The 26724-nt window shown below is 44.9% G+C and overlaps 1 protein-coding gene across 1 annotated transcript in view; it reads left to right on the top strand.

Moving 5' to 3' along the window:
* Positions 1-20927, top strand: part of FAH (fumarylacetoacetate hydrolase) — a 29371-nt gene extending 8444 nt beyond the window's left edge. Inside the window, exons 5-14 of the mRNA XM_083412190.1 lie at positions 3538-3628; positions 4888-4985; positions 6065-6117; positions 7691-7790; positions 9731-9861; positions 10726-10801; positions 13273-13319; positions 14426-14527; positions 16788-16905; positions 20595-20927. Coding sequence (XP_083268316.1) covers positions 3538-3628; positions 4888-4985; positions 6065-6117; positions 7691-7790; positions 9731-9861; positions 10726-10801; positions 13273-13319; positions 14426-14527; positions 16788-16905; positions 20595-20671 — 893 coding nt within the window. The 3' untranslated portion in view covers positions 20672-20927. The remainder of the gene's footprint in view (positions 1-3537; positions 3629-4887; positions 4986-6064; positions 6118-7690; positions 7791-9730; positions 9862-10725; positions 10802-13272; positions 13320-14425; positions 14528-16787; positions 16906-20594) is intronic.
* The last annotated feature ends 5797 nt before the right edge of the window (positions 20928-26724 follow it).

Genomic DNA, 26724 nt, shown 5'->3' with positions numbered 1-26724 from the left:
CGCTAATAGCACTAATCCGCTAATCCGCTAATGGGGTTGCTTCGCAAGACGAAAAAACCGCTAGACGAAGAGACTCGCGGAACGGATTCTTTTCGTCTTGCGAGGCACCACTGTATTTTAAATCAATAAAGACAATATTTTTTTAAAAAGAAACAATAGTCTTAAGGGATCACAACCCCCCTTTCTTAACTGGGTTTTGGGAGTCTCTTCCTTTCACAGAAGAGTCTCTCCCCTCCAGAACAGTGAGAGACCTAAGTAGACTGATCCCTTTTCAGCTCCTACTTCTCCTGTCTCTCCCTCATTCACCCAGCAAGATTTGGTCCTATTACTCCTGCAGGACACTATACTCAGTTCCTTCTCCATTCACTCGGAGTGGATGTTTTCTCCTAAACCAACTCTCCCTCCTCAGCACTCTGTATATTTCATCCTGTCTCCTAACCTAACACCCAACCTCTCCAACCCCAATTCCAACCCCCTCCACAACCACAACTCAAAACCAACCTAACTAACTCTCTCCCTCCAAACACAGTGGTTCTCAACCTGCGGGTCCCCAGATGTTGTTGGACTACAACTCCCATCATCCCTGAGCTCTGGCCTTGCTAGCTAGGGGTGATGGGAGTCGTAGTTCAACAACATCTGGGGACCCACAGCTTGAGAAAGGCTGCTCCAAAGCCTCTCCTTTTAAATTCTCCCTTCTGGAACCTCGGCTAATCAGAGGCTGCCCTTCTTTAACCATTTGCTGGCAGGAGATAAAAGTGAAAAAGAAATACTTGTGGAACCAACTTTTCCATCAGAAAATAGTCCTGTCAGCTGTGTTGGAATCGTAGAGGTGGAAGGGACCACAAGGGTCATCTAGCTCAACCCGCTGGAATGCAGGGAACTTTTGCCCAGAGCAGTGCTTGGACCCACAACCCTGAGATTAAGCATCTCATGCTCTACTGACTGTGTTGCCCCTCCGCTTCCTGCACAACTGACATGCCCACAAATGTGGACACGGAAGGAGGAAAGTCAGAGTAAAGTGAATGGAAAGTTTAGCCATGCTGTTTCCTATCACGGACACCAGAGGGCAGTAAGTGAATTGTATATGAAATCATTCACTGTGTTGTACTTGTGTTTTTGGTTTTTTTTAACAGAAAAAAAACAAAGGAAGCAGGATTTTGCTTTCTGTGTTTTGGAGGGCAAGCAGATGAAAGTCAAACACTAGTTTCTAAGCCACGAGAATCAACAGCTCCATTTCATTCTGCACTAGTCAGAGCTCATCTACTCCCTAGTACTGTGTCCAGTTGTGCGCTTTTTTAAGGCAGTGTGGTGTAATGGTTAGAGAGTTGAACTCGGACCTCAGAGACTTGGGTTCCAATCCCTTACTCAGCCATGAAGTTCACTGGGTGACCTTGAGCCAGTCTCTCCGCTTGACCTACCTCACAGGGCTGTTGTGAGGTAGGTCAGGCTGGGAAGAGGGGAGACGCATGGAGAGGTCCTTAAAGGAAAGTTGGGATATAAATGTAGTGATAATAAAGAATAATAAGGAAGAAAGATCTAAAATTGGAATGGGTTCAGAGTCAGGCAATGGAGATGGTATAGAGAACAAGTCCAGTGAGGGAAGGATGAAGGAATTGCTTTGTTAAACCTGGAGCAGAGAAGACTGAAGGGAAATGTAATACAGTGGTACCTTGGGTTAAGTACTTAATTCGTTCCAGAGGTCCGTTCTTAACCTGAAACTGTTCTTAACCTGAAGCACCACTTTAGCTAATGGGGCCTCCTGCTGCTGCGCCGCCGGAGCATGATTTCTGTTCTTATCCTGAAGCAAAGTTCTTAACCTGAAGCACTATTTCTTGCTTAGCTGAGTCTGTAACCTGAAGCGTATGTAACCTGAAGCATATGTAACCTGAGGTACCACTGTATATAAAAAGCTATCATTGAGGAGAAGGTAAAAGCTGCATTCACAGCTGAACCGCATGATTCCCACCCCAAGAATGCCAGGAACTTTTCTCCTCACAGAGCTAACATTCCCAGCACTCTTCGGCAAACTACAGTTCCCAGGGTTGTTTGATGGGAGTTGTGTGCCTCAAATATGCGCTTTAAATGTTTACATGCGGCCTTTTCCCTTTTTGCCCCAGAAGGCAGGAGTAGACCAAATGTGTCATGGGAGAGTAGATCAGATCAGATGAGATCAGATCCTCACAAAACAAAATGTTGTGAAGATAAGATATGGCAACCTCAGCAGAGATTACCTCACACCATGATAAAACTGCAACACAGGCAAGCTGAAAATGACCACCGATTTCCTTGGAAGTTCACAAAATGCCCCATTAAAATGGTAAAAAAATTATCCCTCTTTTGACATATATTAAAATAAAATATCATTTCTTATCTATTGCACTTAATTATTAAGTTGCTTTGAGTTAAATTTGTGTGTGTGTGTGTATAGTCGTTTAGTCATGTCCGACTCTTCGTGACCCCATGGACCAGAGCACGCCAGGCACTCCTATCTTCCACGGCCTCCCGCAGTTTGGTCAAACTCATGTTGATAGCTTCAAGAACAATGTCCAAACATCTCATCCTCTGTCGTCCCCTTCTCCTTGTGCCCTCCATCTTTCCCAGCATCAGGGTCTTTTCCAGGGAGTCTTCTCTTCTCATGAGGTGGCCAAAGTATTGGAGCCTCAGCTTCAGGATCTGTCCTTCCAGTGAGCACTCAGGGCTGATTTCCTGAAGAATGGATAGGTTTGATCTTCTTGCAGTCCATGGGACTCTCAAGAGTCTCCTCCAGCACCATAATTCAAAAGCATCAATTCTTCGGTGATCAGCTTTCTTTATGGTCCAGCTCTCACTTCCATACATCACTCAGTCGTGTCACAAAGAGTCGGACATGACTAAACAACAACAATATATATAGTAACTCAAAGTGACTTACCAAAAAGCACAGGCATTAAAACCAAGGCCTTTTTCCAGCAACTCTCAGGTGAGCTCCATTGCCATTACACTGGTAGCTCGGGTTACATATGCTTCAGGTTACATATGCTTCAGGTTGCAGACTCCGCTAACCCATTAATATTACCTCGGGTTAAGAACTTTGCTTCAGGATGAGAACAGAAATCGTGTGGCGGCGGCAGTGCAGCAGCAGGAGGCCCCATTAGCTAAAGTGGTGCTTCAGGTTAAGAACAGTTCCAGGTTAAGAACGGACCTCCAGAATGAATTAAGTTCTTAACCCGAGGTACCACTGTATAAGAGAACAAGGGAGGTGTTCATGGTGAGTTCTGGCACCTCTTTTTTTCTATATAAAAAAGCAGTGATTAAAAACAACATAAAACTAACAGAGTAAAAAGCTTAAAACATATTCGTCGTAAAAAGAGACTTTGAAGGAGACTACAAATAAGAAAAGCCCCCCCCCCATTAAATGCCACCACAGGTCTGTCTGTCATCCTTCACCATCAAGGCAATAAAACAGTGCCACTGGTATCCAAAGTCATTGCCAAGTTCTGCAGCTTCTTTCAGTTCATTTCTCTAACACCACTCCTTGCCAAATTCTCATCCCTACAGGAGACTATACGGATTTCTATTCCTCCCGGCAACATGCTACAAATGTCGGGGTGATGTTCCGTGGAAAGGAGAATGCTCTGATGCCCAACTGGTCAGTAGTTGTGTTCTAAGAATTCCAAGGTCTCAAATATAAAATAAATGTTCCTAAGTGTACTAGGCAAACACATACATAAGTATATAAGCCATGGGTCTGAAATAGTACAGGAGAACAATCCTGAAGCCATTTTGACTCTGCCAAATTGACCTCACATATTTCTATTCAAGGAAGAAGGAAATGGGAAAAGCTTTCTGATTGTCTTTTGACTGTAGGGGCTTACACCTCCCATTTCAAATACAGTCTGGCAAGTATCTGTTAAGCTGAGCATACTCTCAAATTTCTGCTGAAGACCGCCCCCTTCTGTGATGTATGCATGATGTTTGGAGTGGTGGTCTTGGGCTACAGGGTGGGCAATTTCAAAAGTATATATGGGGCCTGCACACCATTGTTTGGGGTTCCCCTCCCTCTTGTGTGTGGGGAGCGGGGACCCTGTTGCAACTGTTCCTAGAATAAAAATCAGGCTTACTAGCCGCTTTGCTTCTCAATTTACTCTGGTTTGCCTCTGTTATTTTCTCCTACCAATAGGGAACCCACTTAAGGACTCTCTATACAAGCTCCAGAATACAGTGGTGCCTCGCAAGACAAAAAGAATCCGTTCCGCAAGTCTTTTCGTCTTGCGGTTTTTTCGTCTTGCGAAGCAAGCCCATTAGCGGATTAGCGCTATTAGCGCTATTGACAGTTTAAGGGCTATTAACGCCTATTAAAGGCTTAAGGGATTAGCGGTTTTGCTGCTAAAATGCTTTTAGCAGCTTAGCGCTTCAGAAAAAGGGGTTTTGGAGTGGGGAAAAAACCTCAAAAAAATTCGTCAATTTTCGTCTTGGGAAGCAAGCCCATAGGGAAATTCGTCTTGCGAAGCGCCTCTGCAAACGGAAAACCCTTTCGTCTTGCGGGTTTTCCATCTTGCGAGGCATTCGTCTTGCGGGGCACCACTGTACCCCATAAGAGAAAGGGAGCAGTTTTTCGTATAACAGTTGCTTCTCCAACAACGTTTGGGAGGGGTTGAATGGGGAGAAGAATCATTTGGGTGTCCATTCGAGGATAAAGCATTATTTGGATGTGATGAATGAGAGGATACTCAATGAAGCGATTTGAACCCTTGTGGACTTTCCATATGCATCTCATTGGCCACTGTGAGAACAGATGCTGGACTAGATGGGTCACTGGCCTGATCCAGCTCTTATGTTCTTATGCATTGACCACATTCTCCTTTTAGTTGATGATCACAACCCCCCGTGATTATTTCTCTTTTCAAGGTTGCACTTGCCAGTTGGGTACCACGGACGTGCCTCTTCCGTCGTTGTATCTGGGACGCCGATCAGGAGGCCATTGGGACAAATGCGACCTGATGACGGTAAGCCTTTTGGCCTTCCACTCACAATCTGGTTTCACGTTTATAAACGGAATTAATATATAAGAAGAAAAAGAGTTCGGATTTGATATCCTGCTTTCTTACTAAGGAGTCTCAAAGTGGCTAACAATCTCCTTTTCCCTCCTCCCCCACAACAAACACTCTGTGAGGTGAGTGGGGCTGAGAGACTTCAAAGAAGTGTGACTAGCCCAAGGTCACCCAGCAGCTGCACCCAGCAGGGAAGCGAACCCGGTTCACCAGATTATGAGTTCACCGCTCTTAACCACTACACCACACTGGCTCTCTTATAAGCAAAGAGTCTTGAGGTGTCAAATTAAAAGAGAGAGATTCCTTTCCGTTTGGTACGATTTTAGTATACAGTCATACTTTGGTTTTCGAACAGCTTAGCTCCCGAATGCCGCAACCCCAGAAGTGAGTATTCCGGTTTGCGAACTGTTTTTGGAAACCGAACGTCGGACGGAGCTTCCACGGCTTCTGATTGGCTGCAGGAGCTTCCTGCAGCCAATCAGAAGCCGCGCTTTGGTTTCTGAACATTTTGTAGGTCGAACGGACTTCCAGAACGGATTCTGTTCGACTTCCAAGGTATGACTGTATTTGTCAGCCATGATGAACATGGGCAGTTGCCCCTGAGGGATTTCCAAAGATTTCGGTTGATATAATAACTCTTCCTTTCCTATGTCTGTCTCCCCTGAACAAGTGAGGGGTACACATATATTGTATTATTTACATGCTGAGGTAAATAGATTTGGTTATTATTACTCCCTTCCTTTTTCTTCTGTAAGTACATTCATCTTGTTTCTACATCTCTGGACTGATTTGGATGTTTATTTATTGTTTCTTAGCCCCTTCGTGGCGAGAGGCTTTGTCTGATATTCTGTACTGCAGAAGAGCCTTTATCCCTTTTCCTGACTTGTTTAAATAAGTATTCTCTTTGTAAAAAGCAGTTGATCCATGCATGCATAGCGAGGTGGCATTGTCAAGCTTGCAAACACCATCGCTTTCCCTATTAAAAGAAACAGCATGCTTACTTTTTGTGTGTGTTTGTTCTGTTTAAATCACAGCAAAACCCCCGGTGTTCGGTGCTTGCAAACTTTTGGATATTGAACTGGAAATGGTAGGATTTTATTTGCTTATGTTGTCCTCTTCATCTCTCCATCCCTGGTTTTAAGAACCCTGACCCAAAAAAGGGGGGCAAACAAGACAACCCATTATTAAATGAAACATATAAAATTTCAGAAATGCAAATTCTCAAAATTGAAACGGTCAGAACCTCCCCCAAACCATTTATATTTTTTCACAAAAGAAAAAAAAACAGCACTAACTAGTTGACACCATTTTGGATTTTTTAAAATTTGCCTGCAATTTTCTCTCTACTAGGGCTTATAAAGCAACAAACTTGTTTATAAGGAGAAAGATGAAATTAATTGGTGGGGAAACAATTTTCAAATTCTCTTCACTTAAAAATGCTTTTGTTTTGTTTTTTAATCTAGTGAATTTCTGTCTACCTTTAAACAACAACACCAATAAACCTCTGAGGCCAGTGCATGATCAAATCAAAAACCATTGAGTTGTTTACAACTTAATTATATTCAGAATAAACCTACTGAAATTAATAAGTCCAAGTGAGCCATATCCATCAGTTTCAGTGTAGGACCAACGCTAAAGTTGGATTGGCCCAATTAAAGGAGCGGGGTGCGGGAGGAACATAACAATAAAACCAAAATTAGAAATTAAAGCAGCTGGAAAATAGGACATATATCTAGGAGCAAGTTAATGTTAGGAAGGATCAAGGAAAATAAATACTACAATGTTGTTGTCGTCATCATTGTCGTTTTACTGCAACTACTATTAATTCAATTTCTCATGCACCCTTCCTCATAAGGTCCCGGGGTGAGTTAACGACCATTTAAAATGCATTATTAAAACAGTTTAAAACAAATTGCACTCACAAGAGTAGGGTAGGTCACACAAACACCATCTCAGGTGTCAAAGTTCAGGGAAAGAGGAGCGTTATGATGGAAACTGCATAATGATTTGATTTCCTCTCATAAGAGCCCTGAGGCAACTCATCAATGAAAACGCAACCATTTAAGCAGAGTTAAAACCACAGTTCAAAATAAGACCAGATGCTCAGCAATCAAACAAATAAACTTGCATTGTGCTCCAAATTCTGGCTGCTGTATTTGTCCTGTTTGCACAGAAAGTGCCATGTAAGAATCCAGGAATTGGATGGGATAAGCTGCGATGAGTGTGTGTGCTTTACCATGTTGGTTCTTTTGTATAAAACAGAATATTTCCATTTTTGGAACATAAGGTAAAGGGACCCCTGACCATTAGGTCCAGTCGTGACTGACTCTGGGGTTGCGGCACTCATCTCGCTTTACTGGCCGAGGGAGCCAGCGTACAGCTTCCGGGTCATGTGGCCAGCATGACTAAGCCGCTTCTGGCGAACCAGAGCAGCGCACGGAAACGCCGTTTACCTTCCTGCTGGAGTGCTACCTATTTATCTACTTGCACTTTGACGTGCTTTCGAACTGCTAGGCTGGCAGGAGCAGGGACCGAGCAACAGGAGCTCACCCCATCGCGGGGATTCAAACCGCCGACCTTCTGATCGGCAAGTCCTAGGCTCTGTGGTTTAACCCACAGCACCACCCGCCCTAACAAAACCTCCTCCTGTATTTCCCCAGGCTTTCTTTGTAGGCCCCGGAAACAAACCTGGAGAGGCGGTTCCCATCAGCGAAGCTCACAAGCACATCTTTGGGATGGTCCTTATGAATGACTGGAGCGGTAATGAGCCCTGCTGATGTTCCCCACGGCAGGAATCCTCTTGCTATGCTTTTGTATTAGACAATGTAGTGAAATGAGGCAGACTTCTGAAGATTCCTTCAGGAGAGCAAAGATATAGGAAGCAGCCTTATGCTGAATCAGACCATTGGTCAATTGAATTCAGTATCGTCTCCACTGACTGCCAGTGGCTCTTAAGGATTTCAGACAGCAGCCTTGAACCTGTGACCTCCTGTACACAAAGCAGATGCTTTGCCTCTGAGCTAGTGTCCTTCTCCAGTTAAACATTGGAACCTGTCATATATTATGTCAGACCATTGATCTGTCTAGTGTAGTATTGTCGTCAACGTCTTCTTCTTCTTCTTTGGCGACCACTCGTAGCTGAGTGAGATTGTCTTCCATGAACACGGTTTTAACAGTGAGTCCGTAAGTGACTGTGGAGGCCAATTCTGGATCCACACGTCCTTCCACAGTGGGGACATAGGTTTCTGGGTGGGAGTTGAACACAGTGAAGATTTGCCAAGTGTGCCTTCCTCTTAGCGCATTTCTCCCTTTCACCCTAAGTTTGAGCATCTTCGAAGCCCATGGCACCTTTGGGAAAGGCTTTTCTCCAACTGGAGCGCTCGCAGCCCAGTGTTTCCCAGTTGTCAGTGTTTCTACTACATTTTTTTAGATTTGCCTTGAGAGAGTATTTGAACCTCTTTTGTTGACCACCAGCATTACGCTTTCCATTTTTAAGCTCAGAATAGAGCTTTGGAAGGCGGTAATCAGACATCTGAACAATGTGACCGGTTCAGCAAAGTTGATGTTGAAGAGTCATGGCTTCAACACTGGTGATCTTTGCTGCTTCTAGTATACTGGCATTAGTTTGCCTGTCTTCCCAAGTGATGTGTAAAAAAATTTGGAGTACTGTATGCACAGTATTGTATGCAGCAGCTGGTAGCAGCTCTCTAGGTCTTTCCCAGCAAGGGAGGACTTGGGTCAGGCATAGGCAAACTCCAGCCCTCCAGATGTTTGGGGCTACAATTCCCATCATCCCTAGCTAACAGTGGTCAGGGGTGATGGGAATTGTAGTCCCAAACATCTGGAGGACCGGAGTTTACCTATGCCTGACTTGGGTAATATTTTGTAATATTGCACCCTGTGTGAGCCCAAAATTTGGCACCCTAAAAATTGATATTCCCAATTATGGATCTTCTCAATTTTGTGCCCCTTCATTTGGGCATCCTGTGCAGTGGAACCGCCTTCACTGCCCTAAATTGTTCCCAGTCCTACCTGGACATGCCAGGAATTGACCCTGGGTCCTCCTGCATGCAAAACAGATTCTCTTCCACTGAGCTACAGCCCCTTCCCTGAGAAGCAGAGCCTAAAACTTATATATACAGTGGTACCTCGGGTTAAGAACTTAATTCGTTCTGGAGGTCTGTTCTTAACCTGAAACTGTTCTTAACCTGAGGTGCAGTCATACCTCATGTTGCGAATGCCGTGGGTTACGTCTTTTCAGGTTGCATTCCGCGGCGACCCAGAAGTACCAGAAAGGGTTACTTCCGGGTTTCGTCGCTCGCGCATGCGCAGATGTGCAAAATGACGTCACGTGCATGAGCAGAAGCGGCAAATCGCAATCTGCGCATGCACAGGTGCGGGTTGCATTCCGTTCAGGTTGCGAATGGGGCTCCAGAATGGATCCCATTCGCAACCAGAGGTACCACTGTACCACTTTAGCTAATGGGGCCTCCTGCTGCTGCCACACCACCACCACACGATTTCTGTTCTCATCCTGAAGCAAAGTTCTTAGCCCGAGGTACTATTTCTGGGTTAGCGGAGTCTGTAACCTGAAGCATATGTAACCCGAGGTACCACTGTGTATCTATATCTATATCTATATCTATATCTATATCTATATCTATATCTATATCTATATCATCTCTTTCCTTGTCTCCTAGCACGTGACATTCAGAAATGGGAATATGTCCCCCTCGGGCCATTTCTGGGCAAGAGTTTTGGCACCACCATCTCTCCGTGGGTGGTGACTATGGAAGCTCTGATGCCGTTTGCACTGCCGAATCCTATCCAGGTTAGCAAAATCCCATGTGACTTACGGGGAAATTGATTCTACATGACTTTTGTGGAAACAAGGCTACTTGTCAGATGGGTGGGGCATACATAAATAACAGAGATGTGCATGATTCCCCACCCGCAATCCAAATTATGTCCCGGCCCAGCACTTCAGAGCACCCAGGGTTGGATGAAGCATTAAGCAAAATGAGCACATGCTTAGGGCATCAAGGGAAGAGGGGGGGGGGCACCACAGAAATTTTCCTTTGCCAGATTTTCTAGTTCAGCTGAACCATGTTCCACAAAAAAAGGATCCCACAATATGTGCATTGTAAGTTCAGCGCAACGACAACAAAAAAATGTAAAAACAAGATTCAGTAATGCTGAACTTTGTAAAATAATTGCAGAAGGCAGTATTTTATGGTTTATTGTTGTTTATATTTTGCATTATATATATGGGGGCACCTAAATCTTTTTAAGTGCTGAGAGCCTCTAAAGGGCTTAAATCCAGAACTGGGAGAGGCCTTGATCTGACCTGGAGACAACCCGAGTGAGATCCTGGCTGCACCACCTTTGAGGTAGTAGATGGCAGAATTTAAAGATTGAGCAACGAAGGAATTCAGTGCAACTTTTGTGCTAGCAGAATCTAGGTGCACAACAGCTGGTTCTTGTGCAACAGTGGATTTAGTTGTAAAACAGCTTGCGCTTGTGTTTTTCTTTGCGCCACATCATCCTGCCAGCGCAACAGGTGTATCGCTATGGGACTGTAACCTAGCAGTACGTTGGATGCAGCCCTCTGTTTTCACTTCAGAACTGATAGACACTCAACCACTTGAGTCTGCTATTATAGAGGGATATATGACGGTTCTTTTGCTTCTTCAAGGATCCCAGGCCACTGCCCTACCTTTGCGATGATCAGCCTTATACTTTTGACATCAACCTTTTCGTTGCTATTAAAGGTACAGTACTCCCTCCTATGATACATTTTCATTTCATTCAGGCTTGCGGTGCTCCAAAATAAGAAAAAAAAGGGAGGCCATAAGTAAATGATGTATTAAAAGAGTCAAAACGCCAACTGTACTCTGTTAAGCTACTAATGCCCTTCTATTCAGCCTTGTTTGTAAATTCTAAGAAACAAAAACAAGACAAAACACTGAAATTTTGTAAGGTTCATTCTCTATTTTGATTCAAAATGGTGTCTAACTGTATCTGAACATAGACAAAAATATTCCCCTTGATTTTTGGAACCGTCATGCAAAACGTGGTTAAAATCAGTGCAGTTTTGGAATTGTTTAGTCTTCCATTTTGATTCAAAATGGTGTCCAATGATATTCAAACATAGGTGAAAACCTGCTCCTTGATATCAGGAGGTCCTAGGTAAATGACTGACCATTAGGTCCAGTCATGGACAACTCTGGGGTTGCGGCGCTCATCTCACTTTGTTGGCCAAGGGAGCCGGCGTACAGCTTCCGGGTCATGTGGCCAGCATGACTAAGCCACTTCTGGCGAACCAGAGCAGCGCACAGAAACGCCGTTTACCTTCCCGTTGGAGCGGTACCTATTTATCTACTTGCACTGGTGTGCTTTCAAACTGCTAGGTTGGCAGGAGCAGGGACCGAGCAATGGAAGCTCACCCCGTTGCGGGGATTCGAACCGCCGACTACAACTCCCAACATCCCTGACCACTGGTCCTGTTAGCTAGGGATGATGGGAGTTGCAGTCCCAAAACATCTGGAGGGCCGAGTTTGCCTTTGCCTGCCTTTAACTGTTATGCTACATCTCACAAATAAATGAGGAAGTCTTCCTTGAAATAAGAAACGATTGGCAACTCTAGCACATTAGAGTCCTAATACGAGAAGTCCGCTCCTTGCACAAAGGTTTCTTCATTTAATTCCTATTTCACCCACATAAAATTCCTGCATGGACAAAACTCCCCTGCAGGAATTAAGATGCAGTTGATACGGAAAAGTTCCATGTGAGAATTGCATCTATCAGTTTTTCAGTCGGTATACCCCTGTGCAGTGGCTGTTTTCGGTGGTGGAGCAACAGCAGACATTAAGCCCTCCAGCACACCAAATCGATGTTGGGACTACAACTCCCATCATCCCTGAACATTAGCCATGCATGCTTACTGGAGCTGATGGGAGTTGGAGTCCAAGAATATTTGGAAAGCCACAGCTCCCCATCCTTTATCCAAGCCATCTGTGATGTTCAGTGTTTTGTGCAAAAGCCTGTTATACGCAGCTTTCCAATTTGCACACTCCAGTTTTTCCCTCCCAGTTGGGTTAATTACTTTTACCCTGCTTTTTTTCCTGCAAGAAGTATCTGAAGCAGCTGATGAACAGAAGATAACGCATAACACAAAACGTTAGCAGAGTTAAAAGAAACAAGAATATTAGATCAGGCATTTGAACCAGAGAGCGATAAAAAGCTAACAGGAGCTACCAATTAAAGCTACATTAAACTCTTACACTGGCTGAGGGTTTTCTTTAGATCTCCCTTCTCAGTACACACTCCTAAGATATCTCTGCAAGGACAATTTCTACCTTGGAACAGAAATAGGGAGTAAATTCTATGGCAAATCCCAGAGGAAAAGGTTTATGGTTTTGTCGAAATGTGCAAGACTCTCTCTGTGTGTAAAAGGAGTCAAACTCCCTTGCCTGAGCAGTTTTATGACAGGAACTGTAAACACCTCAGTCTGTATTCTGCTGGAGTTGCACATTGCCTTACTGTAAATTTGGATTCTTGCTCTCATACTTCCACCACGGTGAAAAGATTATGGACAAAATGAACAACTGAAACCTCCTCTATAAGGTAAAGTGAAGGACCCCTGGATGGTTGAGTCCAGTCAAAGGCGACTATGGGGTTGCGGCGCTCATCTCGCTTTCAGGCCAAGGAAGCCAGTGTTTGTCCACAGACAGCTTTCCGGGTCATGTGGCCAGAATGAATAAACCACTTCTGGTGCAACAGAACACCGTGACAGAAATCAGAGCACACGGAAATGCCGTTTACCATTCCGCCACAGTGGTACCTATTTATCTACTCGCTCTGGTGTGCTTTTGAACTGCTAGGTTGGCAGGAGCTGGAACAGAGCAATGGGAGCTGACCCCATCGTGGGGATTTGAACCGCCAACCTTCCGATGGGCAAGCCCAAGAGGCTCAGTGGTTTAGACCACAGCGCCACCCGCGTCCTCCTCTGTAGTACTGAGATTGGAAAAGTATAAAGTTGCACCTAAAGTGTGTTGTCCAGAAAGACGCCATCCAAACCTAGGGATTGCCCATCCCAACTAATATCAAACACAGAACAACTCTCACACATTTGCTGCATCCATATTTATGTTGACTGCAGTTACTTGGACACAGGTGATGGTATTTAAAACACTGAGTCCTCACAATCCTCCTTACTGCAAACTTATTGATTTGTTTTCAGGAGATGGAATGAGCAAGCCTGCTAATATTTGCCGCTCAAACTTTAAGGTAAGAAATGTTTTCTTTCCCGTGTTCATGGTGTTTTCGGCTGAGACAGGATTTGAGGTGGGCACTGCTACAAACCTCACGCCAGCCATTGAGCCACATTGTCACCTATTGAGTGCATACATATGTATGGTGGGACGCGGGTGGCGCTGTGGGTAAAACCTCAGTGCCTAGGACTTGCCGATCGTATGGTCGGCGGTTCGAATCCCCACGGCGGGGTGAGCTCCCGTCTTTCGGTCCCAGCTCCTGCCCACCTAGCAGTTCGAAAGCACCCTTAAGTGCAAGTAGATAAATAGGTACCGCTTTATAGCAGGAAGGTAAACGGCGTTTCCATGTGCTGCGCTGGTGCTCGCTCGCCAGAGCAGCTTCGTCACGCTGGCCACGTGACCAGCGTCTCCGGACAGCACTGGCCCCGGCCTCTTAAGTGAGATGGGCGCACAACCCTAGAGTCGGACACGACTGGCCCGTACGGGCAGGGGTACCTTTATATTTACCTTTTATATGTATGGTATGAATGGCATAAAAGCAGAAAGAGGAGGCTTCTGAGAATCTCAGTTAGTTATTGGAAGTAAAATTATTTTCTGTGTGTGTGTTTTCACAAATGTTATGTATGCATGTATGTTATGTGTGCATATTATATTATATTATATTATATTAATGCCTGTTATTTTAATAAATATATGCATTTATATGCACACTTTACCCTAGTTATAAGCATTTTTGTACACATTACTTGGCTGGGGAATTGCATTACAAAATCCAGAATGTGCAAATTTTGAAAGATGGCTGTGTTTCGGTTTGTGCATTGTTCTTGGGAGTGCCAGTTATATAGGTTTATCTCTAAATGCAAACTGAATCTAATTTCTCCCCCATCACTAGGAGGAGCTCACTAACAGAGCAGGTTGTTTGCATGCAAAAGGTTTTCCGGTTCAATCCAAGACACCTCTATTTTAAAAGGACCCAGTGGTGGGGAAGATCTCTGGCTGAGACCCTGGAGAGAGCTGCTGGCAATAAGAGGCAGTCATGGGCTAGATGGAGAAACCTTGTATAGGGCAACACCCCATGTATCTCCAACACTCTAAAACCCTCTCCTGTCTTTTATCTTGCAGCACATGTACTGGACCATGAAACAGCAACTGGCTCACCATACCGTCAATGGCTGCAACCTCAGACCTGGAGACCTCCTGGCCTCTGGAACTATTAGCGGGCCTGTAAGCATTTAATTATAGGGACGCAGGTGGCGCTGTGGGTTAAACCACAGAGCCTAGGACTTGCCGATCAGAAGGCCGGCGGTTCAAATCCCCGTGATGGGGTGAGCTCCTGTTGCTCGGTCCCTGCTCCTGCCAACCTAGCAGTTCGAAAACACGTCAAAGTGCAAGTAGATAAATACGTACCACTTCGGCGGGAAGGTAAACGGCGTTTCCGTGTGCTGCTCTGGTTCGCCAGAAGCGGCTTAGTCATGCTGGCCACATGACCCGGAAGCTGTACGCTGGCTCCCTCGGCCAATAAAGCGAAATGAGCGCTGCAACCCCAGAGTCATGACTGGACCTAATGGTCAGGGGTCCTTTTACCTTTACCTTTAAGCTTTTAATTAACCATACCCTGATTGTAATGCATCATATTTGCAGTAGAGATGACGGGAAGCTCCACCAAATCTAGATTTTAAATCCGGATATAGGGAGTCCAGTACCTGTGGATCCACTGGGTCCCAGGCCATGTCTGATCCGAAACGGATCCAAATAAGACCTTTTGATGTTTCCATGCCCAGGATGACATAGGCTCACTGGGGTTTGGAGGTGATTAAAAACAGCTTCCTCCTGACCCATCCAGTATGAATTACCGGAAGCAAGGCAGCTGGGTGATGGCTGTAGCAGGTACCAAAGCCATAGATTGTTGCACATGCATAGCACATCAGGAAAGCTGGGAGGTATGGGAAATGCAGTTTTCATATTTCCCGGTGCCCCTGGATGCAGTGTTTGTGTAGTCCAGGCTGTAGGTGTCATTACCAAAACTGGATCCCTCCTTGCTGCCCACCACCACCTGCCTCTAGTGCAGTGGTTTTCAACCTGTGGGTCCCCAGATGTTGTTGGACTACAACTCTCATCATCCCTGACCACTGATCATGCTGGCTAGGAATGATGGGAGTTGTAGTCCAACAATATCTAGGAACCCACAGGTTGAGAAACACTGCTCTAGTGGGAGAAGGAAAAGGGTGGAAGCTGTTTTCCTTGCACAGCAAGAGAAAAATGCTGAAATAAGTTTGTCTCCTGTTTTGTACTTGATCAGACACCTTTGTGGAAGGCTTTGCTCTGTTTTGTTTTAACAGACTGTTCGGAGATTTTAAAGGCATTAGCTCTAAAAAAAACAACACCCCCACAAACGCTCTGTAAGCAATTGCATCTCCCAGAGAATAAAGGATTACATTATAGCCAAGTGACTAAGCCGTAGCACGTCAGCGGACTGGATCAATCGCTGTTTCTGGCAGAGATCCACTCTTTAGGATCCAAGAATATCCTTGATTTCCTTTAGCCCAAGGTTGGGGAACCTCAGATCTGAGGGGCAAATGCAGCCCTTCAGGATCATCTTGCCAGGCCACATCCCTTGCCAGCCTTACTTTGCATTATCCTGGAGTATTTTGCCTGGTTGGAATATATTGGCAATGGATCTTCCTTGCCTGGATGAAGGATAGGTGTGTGGGTGTGTGTTTGTAAGTGTGTAGAAACTAGCTTACTGTCAGGCTCCGGGGACAAGACTTCCTCCCCCCCCCCCTTTGGCCGTAGATAAGCAGGACAAAGTGAAAAGAGTCGCTTACCATTTAAAGAGTCTTTAATGATCACAGCAAAAGAACAAAGCAGCCTTTCTCAGAGTGAAGGTGCTCCCCGTTAAGGTTTCCACCCACTTTCCCCCTAGTCACTTCTGCACCTTGCGACCTGATCTCGCAACCACCGTGCTTTTTGTATAGCCACCTTATCTGCTCTACGTGACCTTGGACTGATAGGCTGGGCACTTTCCAGTGAGAGAGAGAGAATCTGTTAGCTCTCTCTCTCCCAGTTCGTCTTCACTTTGCTGTTCAACCCCCAGTTTGCCCCAACTTTTGTCTTCGGAACTATGCCCCTCTGCAAGCCACTGTTCCAAATCTATACTGCTCCACTGTGCCTGGGTAGCTTCAGGATCCTGGTCAGGAGCAGGGAGAAGGGGAGGCTCCCACCATTCCTCATCAGAGCAGCACTCCTCAGCCTGACGCTTACTACACCTAGGTAAAACTTGCATTCATTGCTCCATCCCTTTTTCTCTCTGGGCCTGTCCACTCCTGACATGTGGCTCTTGGAAGGTTGCCCCGAAAGGATTGCAGCCCTGGATCTGAAATTAGTTCCTCACCCCTCCTTCAACCAGTGGGTCCAAGATGTATAGAAGCAGTATATCCACACAGAGAGCTGATGCTAAGTACCTGTTTTCAATTTCTGCTTGAAGGATCCCGAGAACTTTGGTTCCATGTTGGAATTGTCGTGGAAAGGAACAAAAGCCATTGACCTTGGTCATGGTCAGTCTCGTAAATTTCTGCAGGATGGAGATGAAGTCATTATAACAGGTGAGTGCATTTGCAGGGTAGGATGAGGCAGAGTAGGGACGTGGGTGGCGCTGTGGGTAAAAGCCTCAGCGCCTAGGGCTTGCTGATCAAAAGGTCGGCGGTTCAAATCTCCTCAGCGGGGTGCGCTCCCGTCGCTCGGTCCCAGCGCCTGCCAACCTAGCAGTTCGAAAGCACCTCCGGGTGCAAGTAGATAAATAGGGACCGCTTACTGGCGGGAAGGTAAACGGCGTTTCCGTGTGCTGCGCTGGCTCGCCAGATGCGGCTTTGTCACGCTGGCCACGTGGCCCGGAAGTGTCTCCAGACAGCGCTGGCCCCCGGCCTCTTAAGTGAGATGGGCGCACAACCCTAGAGTCTGTCAAGACTGGCCCGTACGGGCAGGGGTACCTTTACCTTACTTTACCTATGAGGCAGAGTACATGTCAGGGTCAGCATTGACATCCCAAATCCTTCGTCATCTTTTGGGACCCCAGCAAGGCCTCATCACTGATGCTTGCTCTTGACCCCACCACAAATCAAAATATTTTTTCCAGCACCAGTCCACCATTTACAGTGGTACATAGGGTTACATACGCTTCAGGTTACAGACTCCACTAACCCAGAAATACCACCTCAAGTTAAGAACTTTGCTTCAGGATGAGAACAGAAATCATGTGCAGTGGCAGCAGGAGGCCCCATTAGCTAAAGTGGTGCTTCAGGTTAAGAACAGTTTCAGGTTAAGAACACACCTCCAGAACGAATTACAGTAAGTTCTTAACCCGAGGTACCACTGTACTGTACTTTTCTGTGTATAAGACTAGGTGTTTTTCTTTTTAAAAGTGGTGGTTGTCTTATACATGGATAGTGCATAGGGTGGACGTTTTATTGGTTGCTGCCACAGCTCTCAACGGCTATTGGGCATGTTATTGGTTGCTGAGTCAATGGCTGGTGTTGATTGGCTGATGCTGCAGCAATTGGGCAGGCGAGGGGGCGGACTTCTGCTGGTGAAGGGACAGACGAGAGGGGCGGACTTTTGGACGCATGCGGGTGAGTGTTTTTTGGCACCCCCCCCCCTAAAAAAACCTCAACAAGGTTCTTTTGAGGTTCATACATAACTTTGGAAAATGTTCCATATCTCATACCACCACATGTGGTGGGAATGTCCCCAAATCTAACTCTTCTGGACATCAATCATACAAGAAATATGCAAAGTAACTAAGCAAGTATTAGAAGTCATCCCAGAACTGGCCCTACTAAACATCTTCCAAGATAAGAATGCCCACTCACATAATAAAAAGCTCATAACCCAACCAACTCTCAGCAGCCAGAAGCATCATAGCCAGACACTGGAGAGACCTGTCAGGAGTAAGCATGGACCAATAGTATCAAATAGTATGGGAAACGGCCTTGTTAGAAATACTAATCAATAAACTGAAACTGACATGGGGACAAATAGAAGACGTTTTCACCCCAGTGTGGTTCCCCTTTATCACATACACAGCCCAACAAGACAACAACAAGAATCTGCCGACAGCATAAGAATCAATCTGGGTAACATGATCCAAAAACACACAGAGAGAGCCAGTGTGGTGTAGTGGTTAAGAGCGATAGACTCGTAATCTGGTGAACTGGGTTCGCTTCCCTGCTCCTCCACATGCAGCTGCTGGGTGACCTTGGGCCAGTCACACTTCTTTGAAGTCTCTCAGCCCCACTCACCTCACAGAGTGTTTGTTGTGGGGGAGGAAGGGAAAGGAGAATGTGAGCCGCTTTGAGACTCCTTCGGGTAGTGATAAAGCGGGATATCATATCCAAACTCCTCCTCCTCCTCCTCCTCCTCCTCCTCTTCTTTTTCTTCACACCCACATATACCCCACTCACACAAAAAACCAAATCTCACTACAGCCAACCAAAGACAACCAATCGTACTCTAGGCCACCCCCACCTCTCTCACCACCAAGGAAATACAACAAGCGAATAGTAAGAGAACCCACACAAGTGGCGCTGACACAAAACCCCCCACACACACTAAGTAGAAGAATAGAAGCATTGCCACCCCACCCCACCCCACTCACCATTCCCCCTCCCCCTCTTTTCTTCCTAACCTAACACTGTATGCAACACTAATGTCTCACAACAAATGAAAATGATCTGTAGAAAACGCAACTTGAAAAAGAGACAACGCACATATCTTTGTAAACTAAGAAATCTTTAATAAAAAAAAATATTATTATTTAAATGTTGCATATCTGAGATGTAGAGCCAAATAGCGAACACAGCTAAGTGATGCCAGTTAATCTGAGGCTGATGGCTGCTGACCTGCTTATGTGAATTTGTCCTGCAATCTCCTTCAGTCCATCGCTTGCTGTGATATCTGTGATGCCTCTGGCACAACCAAGAGTGATCCTTTGCTCCTTGGCTGCCAAAAGCATCACAGTCTGCTTCCTGCTGGTGCTATTTTTAGCACACCTGGGAGCATTGATGGAGGAGGCGAACAGGACATTTTCGGGAGTGCTCTGAAGCCCCGTGCATAGGAAACCATTGAATATGGGCTAAAAAATCCCAGGTGTCAGGATTTGCCATGGACATTCTGCAAGTCCCTGCAGGCCACCCCAAAGTGTTGGCCACAGGCAAGGACAAATCTAGTATGAAACTAATGAAGCTTAAGTTAATTCCTAATTTCTCTCACACACACACCCCATAACTTGAAAACTATAAGGCATAGGAAATATTTGTTCACACCAGTGACTTTGACATGCGAGACAAATCCAGTACAGCAATTTTAATCAAAATCTGAGATGCAATAGTTAATTTAAAAAAATAAAATGGGATGATCTATCATGAAACAACCTCATTGAAAAGGATAACTGTGTTTACCCTGACCTGGTTGCAAAGGAGCCCCTGTGACGGTTAAGGGTCCCCAAAATGTAGGTCCGCCACTGGCCACAGGTTAAACAATACAGTGCTAGATGGACCTATTGTTCTGACTTGCTGTGAGGCAGGTTCCTGAGTTCCTAATAGTTTTTAAAAGGCATTCTTTAACTTTCCAAAAAAAAGGACACAACAAGGACAGTAGGAACATGAGAACTGCCTTCAGCCAGGCCTGATTCTTTGCCCGGCTTGTTCAGTATTGTCTGAACAGTATTGTCTGTGGCTTTTGCACATATGATAGTTTGATTAATGGCCTTGATAGCTGGTGCCAACTAGCAAGTGCACATGTCCGGTTAGGAAGAAACACTCTGGCAATTCTGAATACGGCAAGAAAATGCTAATTCATGTTTGCACTCAAAGAAGGCAGGAGAGTTACATGCAGCCACCAGGCCTGAGGTTGCCTGCCCCTGGTGTAAGGGAAATTGCCCATAAGCACATATGGAACACAGTAGGTGCCCAGATAACGAGTAATGCATTGCTTAAGTCAGTTAGCAATAAAATAGAATTGTTGCCAGAAGAGCCTTTCTGAGAAGAACAAAAACAAAATAAGCACTCTGGCAGACAACCTTGGGAAATTCCTTCCTTGGCTATGGGGCCACGATCACAAAGGCCCTGCTCCTGCCTTTGGGTGAATTCTTTCCATCATTGGGCTACTTATCTTAACAAGCGAGGGAGTTTTTTGTGTGTCATATGTTGTGCAGTTTTCCTCAACCATTTTAGTACATTTTCCTCAATCCGCCTTTAACAGTTACCGTTTCCTGTGTATGTGCTTTCTCATCCCACAGGCTACTGTCAGGGAAACGGTTATCGCGTTGGCTTTGGCGAATGTTCCGGGAAAGTGCTCCCAGCCAGACCTGTCTGATTGTTTTCTTTGGAGGACATCCCAGAGGGGAGAAAGAGGAAGAAGAGACCCTAAATGTTCTCTCTTTTGTTTTTAAAAAATGTATTTCTGACTTTGCTGTTTGTGGGCATGGAGAAATTGAAGATAACACTGTTAGGAATCTCTCCATATTTCTAAAATGCTGTGGAGGTTTCAAAATCTATGGAGAACGCTTAATTGTTGGCATTTTTACTAACAGTATTTTTTAAACAATAAACAGTGAATCTAGTTGTCTTCAGTGCTGCATTCCATTAATGTGAATCTATTTGAGAGGTGATTTTTGTTACAGAGAGTGGCATTTTCTGTACCGCAAATTACCACATAGCTCCAGTGACCGTTTTTATCTGTAAACTGGCTAGAAGAGGTGGTGCTTCTGAGCATTTACTGACTGTCTCTGTAAATAAGGATGCTAATGTGTGTTTTTTTACGTTTTCCTCTTTTATATCTATACCAGAGGTGGATAGCATTTCATACATCTAATGAATGTTTACTCTTCAAGTTTAAACTACTAGTTTATGCTACCAGTAATTTGTTAGGTTTTTAAGGTACCACAAGAAGAATCCTTCCCCCCCCCAACTCTGTTCACCTGAGTTTAGGGAGCTGCTCAAATCCCAGGGGCTTTTGTTGTACGAATTGAGTGATTTCCCTCAAACATATGTATAAATTGGGTGTCTGCTTTAGTTTTCCGAGTACAGGGGTTGCCAACGTGGCACTCCTGGGCGCCAAGGTGTTCACCAGGACCTCCTGTGGTGCCCTCAAAAATCCACGGTACACAGAAATTTTGCTTTTCCTGCTCAGTACCTGTTGGTGCTGGCTCAGCCTGTCCTACGTTGAAGCATACCCACATTTCACAGGATATTAGTATCGGACACCCACCATCCCATCTATTCTGAAGAGGGGAGAGGTGGCAAGAAATTTGTGGACTACTAGAAATCTGGTACTGTATGCTGCATTTAGTGAAGTTTTCTCAGGTTGTGGACTGGCTCCATTATGCCCAACCGCCTAAGCTGATCTTTAGCCCTCCTGCTCAGAAAGGACTATAAAAAGCTTCCTGTTTGGGCTGGGACCAACATGGTGGATTTTGGTGTGTCCCTGAGCTCTGACTATCGAATGTGTCTTACGAAGGCAAGTAAGGTATTTACGATGAAGTCAAATGGGAAGAAAATGCGACAAAAGAGATAAATCAGTCATAGCTGAACACTGCCCACAAAATTAGTTCTGTCTCAGCAAAAAGCCTAAAAACTGCAGTGATAAAAGTTCCCTTCAGAAGGGAGAGCTGATCGATTTAACTCTGCCAGCTTATGCATATGGCAGGTGCCAGTGCTACAAGATGGACAGCTGTCTGGCTCCCAGTCTCTGCGGAAAGCTATTTTCTTTGCTGGTGATTTGATGAAGTGCTGCCCCAAGAGATTGGAGAGATTTGTTTTAAGGTCATCCAACTTGGTGGTGTCTGTTGTTGACTGGTGTAGTGCCAATGTAGTACCTTGAATTCTTCCCCTGATTTTTATGATTCATGGATCAGAAACTCCATACATCCCTGGTCATCTGCTAAAGGGGCTATGGGAAATGCCATGGTTAACTGCATTTACCTGGAAGACTAGCTTACCATCTAGTTAACTTTGTCTGGATGATTCTCCCTGTTTGAAATGGCTCCCCCTTTGCAGAATTGTTCTAGATGTTGCCTATTCTGAGAGAGAGAGAGAGAGAGAGAGAGAGAGAGAGAGAGAGAGAGAGAGAAGAGGAGTCCTGAAAACACTTTGGTATCATTTCAAAAGTGAGGAATTGTAGCTGTTTGTTGGATATCATAAAACCTTCTATTTATTGCCAGTGCATTGAAACAGGAACATGATGCTTTACAGAGGGGAATTTTGGAAAAGAGCCGCCCAGATCAAAATACAGCTTCAGGCCTGCAGCTGTCAGGTTTGCAGATTTCTACTGGCACCAAATTGATTTTTCTAAACGGTGCCAAAGGAACAGAATGAATCTCCCTCGACCGGAGCGTTCATTTAGATGATGCACAGGCTCCCTGAAAACCCTGCCTGGGATAATTTCACAGCATGTGAGAGGTGCAGGCACAAACATCTGTTAAGCAAATAGCATTAAAGCTGCATCTAATGATAGCATCAAGGGCCAGATAGCTCAAAGCTTCAGTACTTGCAAGGACATACAGCCGGCCAGTTTATGTGACACGGCATCCCCTGTAGGGCATGGAAATTGTGCTAACAGTACATTAGCAATATCTTTACATTTTGGAATGCCAGCGAGAAAGCAGACCTTGCCCTCGTTATTGGAAATCTGGTGTGTGGCATTCCATGCTTAGGTGATGGATTATTGCAGTTCTCCTTGACCATGTACAGAGATGCAGACATTGGCGAGCCTTTGATTGAAGGGAAGATAGATGTAATGTTTTTAGAGCAGTGGGATAGAATTGGAAGGAGCTTCACTCCATTCGGTGCAAATTTACCTTTTCCTTTTTCCAAGAGAAGCCTGGAAAGAAAACAAGTTTTGCACGTTTACATCATGCCTCGGTTTAAAAACGTCTCTCCCCGTCTCCTCATGTTTTTATGCTCACAAGAACGATAGCGTTCTTCAGGAGCTCCATTTGTGTAGTGTTATAAGAATTCTAAGGTCCCAAATATAAACTAAATGTTCATAAATGCACAAAGCAAACACATAAGTATATAAACCACGTGTCTGAAATAGTACAGGAGAGCAGTCCTGAAACCAGTCTGACTCTCCCAAATTGACCTCAAATATTTCTCTGCAAGGAAATGGGAAAGCCTTCCCCTTTGTCTTTTTGCTTACAAATCCTGCCTTAAAGGTGTACTTGTGTGTGAATAGGGTGAGCCTGTGACCTGGTTTCAGGAATTAAAGTATTTACCATCACAAAAGTATGGCCAGGCTGCCCAGGTAAAGCAATCAGTGATCATGAACAGATATCCTGGCAAACAGGATTTCTGTTGCAGACCGCCTCCTGTGATGTATGTATGATGTTTTTGGGGGTGGTCTTGAGCTACAGGGTGGGTAATTTCAAAAGTTTATATAATGGCTTGTGCACCATTGTTCTGGGTCCCTCCTGCCTCCTGCTTCTGGTAGTGAGCACCCTGTTGCACCAGTTCATAAAGATCAGGCTTACTAGCTGCCTTGCTTCTCAATATTCTCTGGTTGGCCTCTGTTATTTTCTCCTACTGATAGGGGACCTACTTAAGGACTCTATACGGCAGCCTTTCTCAACCTTGGGTCCCCAGGTGTTTTTGGCCTACAACTCCCATCACCCCTAGCTAGCAAGGCCAGAGCTCCGGGATGATGGGAGTTGTAGTCCAACAACATCTGGGGACCCAAGTTTGAGAAACACTGCTATACCGGCTCTTGGATACCCCATAAGGGAAAAGGAACAGTAGCATGAAAAATAAATATTGTATCTAGGGATGCAAGAAGGCAGCGATTTCTGTTCTGACCTGCACTTTGCCTCTTTACTTATCACATTCCCCTCACCTTTTATCAAGTACTGAAATAGGGACCCCCCCCCAAAAAAAGCATCAGAATTGAGGGGAAATACACTGAGCATGCATCCACCTTTCATCTCATTAGCTCAATGCAACATACAGTGCTGTGTTTTTATCCCCACAACCACACTGTGAAACAGGTGACGTTGTTATCAGGGCAGCTCTGGGAGTTGAACCCAGGTTTTCATAGTCCTAGCCTAATCCTTTCCCCACCACATCGCACCATGTTCACTGTGTGTATAGGAGAAGATCCATTGATGTGCAATGAAGAAAGAAAGGTGTGTATGAGGTGAGGCATCTTTTTTTAAAGAAGTTTGATAAATGGATGACAAAGCACTTTTGTTGTTGGAAGCCATTTATTAGATATTACATTCACTACAAGGTTTCTGCTAGGCGTTCTTTCTCTGAGTGCAACTGTCCCCAGTATGGAAGAATTATTTAAGACTTAAAATTCATTTTATTTTACATTAAAATAAAATTAGCAGAGGCACTTTGTCTCATGCAGTTCAAAATCACTACCTTGTCGCCCAAAGCTGCAGCCCTTTCTGGATGTGAAACTTCCATTGATATTTATTTATTCATTTATTTATTTTTTCTTCAAGGGAAATTTGCACCGATGAGAGGGCTGTCTTTGGGACTTGTCTGTGCGTTGAACAAGGTATCTTATGCAGCAGCACAACCAGAAACATCAGCAGATGAGGTATTTAGAAGGTCCAAAATTTGCTTTCCTCCTTTCCTACTGGTCTCCTTTGTGTTTTGCCCTCTGTGAGAGAAAAACCTGTCAGACAGCTGTTAAAGGCAAAGGAGCCCACTGCCAGAAAAAAGTTGGCAACTCTCATCAGCAGCCACTGTTTTCTTCTTCAGCTGCTGAAGAAGGTTGCCAGCTTTAGTCTGCATTTAACAGCAGCCTTACAGGCAAAAAATTAGCAAGCAAAACTGAGCCTGGAGACGGAACTGATGGAGAAAAAAATCCACCTGCTAAATTTCTGTCAGGCTGCAGTTAAAGGCGGAGGGGCCCTACCAGGAAAAAAATTGGCAACTCTTACCTGCTAGGGTAGGAACCCTCATTTAGTAGGCATGTGTCTGGCTGCAGTTCTGGATAAGCCTGAGTTGGCCTGATTCAAGTCTTAGGTGGAATAGGATTACTTAATTCCCCTGCTCTCTCTGGGCTTCTCCTGGTAGAAAATGACATCCAGCCTACATAAAAAAGAGTACCTAACTTGTGGCACTCCAAATGTTGCTGGACTACAGTTCCCATCATCTCTGACCACTGGCTGTTCTCAAGGGGGGGGGGAATGATGGGAGTTGAAGTCCAGTATTATCTAGAGCCGAGTTTCCCAAGTTTTTTGGGACTACAACTCCCATTATCCCTAGCTAGCAGGTAAAGGACAATGGGAATTGTAGTCCCCAAACAGCTTGGAGACCCAGGTTTGGGAAACCCTGATCTAGGGGGCGCAGGGTGCCCTCTCTTCTCAACTTTACTTCTTAGAATTACAGTGGTACCTTGGTTCTCAAATGCTTTGGTTCTCAAATGCCAGAAACCTGGAAGTAAATGTTCCAGTTTTCGAACGTTTTTCGGAAGCCGAATGTCCGATGTGGGTGTCGACTATTGTTTCTGCACCAGCACCAATCAGAAGCTGTACCTTGGTATTTGAACGTTCTGGAAGCCAAACAGACTTTCAGAATGGATTAAGTTTGGTGCTTTTGTTTTTGCTATTTAATTTGCGTTTTGGTTTTTGAGTTTTTTCCACTTAATTTGTTTTTGTGACTGTGTGGAACCCATTTCAGCTATTGATTGATTGATTGTGTGACTGCAGAAATGGATAAAAGCCTCCCATCCAAATAATGACTATAATCAGTGCAGGTAAGAAAAGAAATTAATTTTAATTTTTATCACCTACAATACTGTCTTATTTATTTTATAGTGCAGTACATTAATTATTGCTTTCATTTTCTGGATCAATTGTGTCGTTAGATAGTCAAATTCATGTTAAATTGCTGTTTAAGGGGTTGTTGTTTTTTGAAGTTTGGAACGGATTAATCTGTTTTGCATTACTTTCTATGGGAAAGTGTGCCCTGGTTTTGGAACAAACTTCTGGAACGGATTAAGTTTGAGAACCAAAGTACTACTGTATGTAGTTGGAAGGAATATAGGTGTGTTTGCAGTAGCTCAGACCCTCCTGCACTGAACATGCCCCCTTAAACATGCCCACAGAGGTGCAAAGAGTTTTTCTCTGTGAGAATCCTCTTTGATGGGCAAGGCTGTGTCCACGCCGATTTGTGGTCCCGTATCTTTTAATGCTCGTTTAGATGTGGCAGCCATTTTGCAATATGTCACACTCTGCCATGGCAGCCATTTTGTTACTGGCACCCGCAGTTCTTTCTCAGCAACACTGCAAAGGTGCCCACTGGCCCCCCCAGAGCCTGGTGTTCATAGTTGTCATGTGACATGAGGCCCCCCTCCCTGTTCTTCATCCAGATGTGGCAAGTTTGGTGAAGGCCATCTTGTCCAGGGGCAGGCAGAAGGCA

The sequence above is a fragment of the Podarcis tiliguerta genome, assembly GCF_965153285.1.
Source record: "Podarcis tiliguerta genome assembly, chromosome: 14".
NCBI classification, from domain to species: Eukaryota; Metazoa; Chordata; class Lepidosauria; order Squamata; family Lacertidae; genus Podarcis; species Podarcis tiliguerta.
The sequence above is the reverse complement of the archived record's forward strand: the minus strand, read 5'-3'. Positions and strand labels throughout refer to the sequence as shown.